This window comes from Austrofundulus limnaeus, unplaced genomic scaffold (genome assembly GCF_001266775.1).
Source record: "Austrofundulus limnaeus strain Quisiro unplaced genomic scaffold, Austrofundulus_limnaeus-1.0 Scaffold68, whole genome shotgun sequence".
In the NCBI taxonomy this organism is placed as follows: Eukaryota; Metazoa; Chordata; class Actinopteri; order Cyprinodontiformes; family Rivulidae; genus Austrofundulus; species Austrofundulus limnaeus.
Window position 1 is genome coordinate 1,148,580 of NW_013952470.1, and position 2,817 is coordinate 1,151,396.

At 41.2% G+C, this 2,817-nt stretch overlaps 1 protein-coding gene across 6 annotated transcripts in view; it reads right to left on the reverse strand.

The window, feature by feature from the left end:
* Positions 1 to 246: 246 nt before the first annotated feature.
* Positions 247 to 2,817, reverse strand: part of ano11 (anoctamin 11) — a 20,556-nt gene continuing 17,985 nt past the window's right edge. For 5 of the 6 annotated variants that reach the window (XM_014010378.1, XM_014010375.1, XM_014010376.1 and 2 more), the window contains 2 exons: positions 1,787 to 1,970; positions 247 to 717 (listed from right to left, as the gene is read on the reverse strand). In XM_014010378.1, coding sequence (XP_013865832.1) covers positions 686 to 717; positions 1,787 to 1,970 — 216 coding nt within the window. In that variant the 3' untranslated portion in view covers positions 247 to 685. The remainder of the gene's footprint in view (positions 718 to 1,786; positions 1,971 to 2,817) is intronic. The other variant, XM_014010380.1, reaches the window with a different exon arrangement.

Here is a 2,817-nt window from a genome sequence, read left to right on the forward strand (position 1 = left end):
GGGTGCGTATTTGCTGCGGAGGTCGGACCGGAGCGGAGCGGAGACAGAACGTATGTAGTGTAAATTGGGGGTAAGTATTTTCCAGTCACAACAATCAAGCAACTATGTTACCTCCAGTTGTTATGAAAATTCTGTAAATATCAAAAATAAATTGGACTTTGCATCATAGCCTATCTAAGCTTGGCTGGGGACTGAGCTCCAGGGAGGAGTTTTGTGTAAATAGGCGGAGCTTTGTACCCGCCAGCGTTTAGGCAGCTCCACATGACTAMAACAGGAGATTCAGGGATTTCTCAAACATGCATGAATGAATCAAAGCAACACTTTARGTATGTTTTTGATGAGRGAATATTATAACATGATGAYAAGCTAAAAAAWAAWCTATTTTGCATAAAATAACCCCACCACCCCTTTAAAATCAGAGTTCCATTAATCTTTACATATGCATGATGAAAACATGTTTTTGTTTCAACAAAAAAACGTCAACTTTTAGTTAAGGTGAAGAAAGATGAGTTTTGTTTTCATTCTATATCTGATTATCATTATAGCTGTGCAGCAACATATGCATCAATAAAAAAAACAAGTTCTTACAAAGACAGACTTTCACATGGTGAAAAAGTTAAAGCGTGCCGTCTCAGATGCAAACGAGCGTCTTCCTCCAGCATCATTCCTTTTCTGCAGAGAGGTCCTAGCTTAGGATTCCACTGGACGCGTTGCTTGCTTCAGGAGGGGCAATTAGATTTAGACGAGGAAGGAATGGAAGTAAAAAAAAAATGCAGAAAGAGGAGAGAGATTAAATGAGCTAAACTGGCTTCTGAAACTAAAAAATAATGGCTGACAAAATATTTACTTTTGCTGGAGGCGAATCAAAACAAATTGATAWGGTGCAACATGCTCAAACTACACACTAAGAAAGCACTGAAACACAGAAGCTGAGGAGTTTGAAACACTGGAAATAATAAATAATTCTAATCAGCCTGAAACTAAGTTACAACATGCATTTCTTCAACTTGATTTAAAGGAGACACATCCTGCTTTTAAATCCTTCTTTTCACATGTAAATCATTCAGTCGGGGTCTACATAAAGTGGAACTGATAATGCTTCCTTATTGTAACTCCACAAGCCCCTCTTTCACCTCTTTTCTGAGGTGTGYCTCAGATCARCTCATTTTGATGMTGTGTCTTTAAACCCAAACAAGGGGCTTCACACCCTTCCCTGCTAAAAAAACTAATAAAAAAATGGATTTTGCATCATTTGTCCCCTTTAACACAAAGGCTCATGAAGACAGAAATAGCTAACAATGTTGCGATTTGCTAAATTGTGAGCGTCGTAGCATTTTTCGTTGATGACATTACAAACAGAATAAATATATTTTCTCACGGTAAGTCATTCACTTACTTGTGCAGTTCCGACACAAACACTAAAACACATGACAACGTCCTGAGGTCAGTAGACAGGGACACACACACAAACACAGGAGAGAGTGAAAACACACACTATGGTTGCTGTGCTCTCTTCTGAATGGACAGTTTGTGAGCTACGTGAGCACACTGTTTTATAGGATGTGGAACCACAAGTTGTAAAATCATTAATATGGTGAAACATATGTGAGTTTGCACTGTTTCCCTGTGGATAAGAAGATGACTGCCTGGACCAGAGCGGTTCTTCACTGCTGTCTGTGTCTTCAGCCATTGCTCGTTGTTACTCGATCATMATTATATTTAAATCATGTGCCATAATATAAACGTTCTGTGATTCGAGATGTGTGTGTCCCATGTTCCTACTGACCTGGGCTGGAGGTGCCTGGAGAGCCWGAGGTGGCCCACTGGCCTCGACTCACCAACAGGGCCTCCTGGTTTTCAGCCAGTGCTTGCTTCGCCAGGTAGCGCTCCCTTTTCATCTTCAGCTCCAAGGACTCGGGGACATCAGGTACGATCCAGTCGATGGCTCGCAGCACAAAGAACACAACATGCTGAAGGAGAGGAAAACAAGGTGACAGGAAGCTGAACAGTTGGGTTACTTTAGACCTGATAGAGAAKAATTTCCATTTTGAATCATTTCTAGCTTCTGACAAAGCACACTATCYAGAACTGGGATGGGCAACTGGTGGTGTGCGGGCCATATGTGGCCCGTTGGTGACATCCATCTGGCCCACAAATAATTCTACCCCTACCACACAAAAAACCTATGTGTAAAGTCTGCTTAGAGATGTGGCCTGATGAAGCATTTTAATATGAGCTGCCACCACAACACGTTGCACAAAGCTAAATATGAGACGTTTACTGAAGCTGCAAGTGCATAAACAACAGCGACTTTTCACCAGAACTATAACCGTGCAGGATTCAGCAGTCTTGTGTAGGGCTCGATTCACAGGGCATGAGATAGATTTTTCTCCATGGCGTCTTGTGTGTGCGTCCGTTTTGTCACTCCTGGCTTGCCGTATGTTTACATCCGATTGACGGTCAGTGCTAACATTAGCTTTCAATAACAAGTTGTCTGCGGCAAAACAAAAGAAACTAAGGAGCCAATAACGTTGTCAGCTGATTCTGAGCAGAACTTAAAGACAACAGAGACCATGGCGACTTTTGTTTGCAAAGATTTGCGCTCCTACACGGTAGCGAAAACGAAGCAAGCTTCGACGAGCGGCTCATTCAGGCGCTCGAACCAAACAACTGTATGTAAGCATCTGACTGAAACTGTTCTCCACAGCTTGTATAAATGTGTGAAAGATGAAAAATCTAACTAACTAACAAAATCGTTTAGTTTTGTTACCAATATTATTATTTTTAAACTTTAAGAAACATCTTAATGAAATTCAC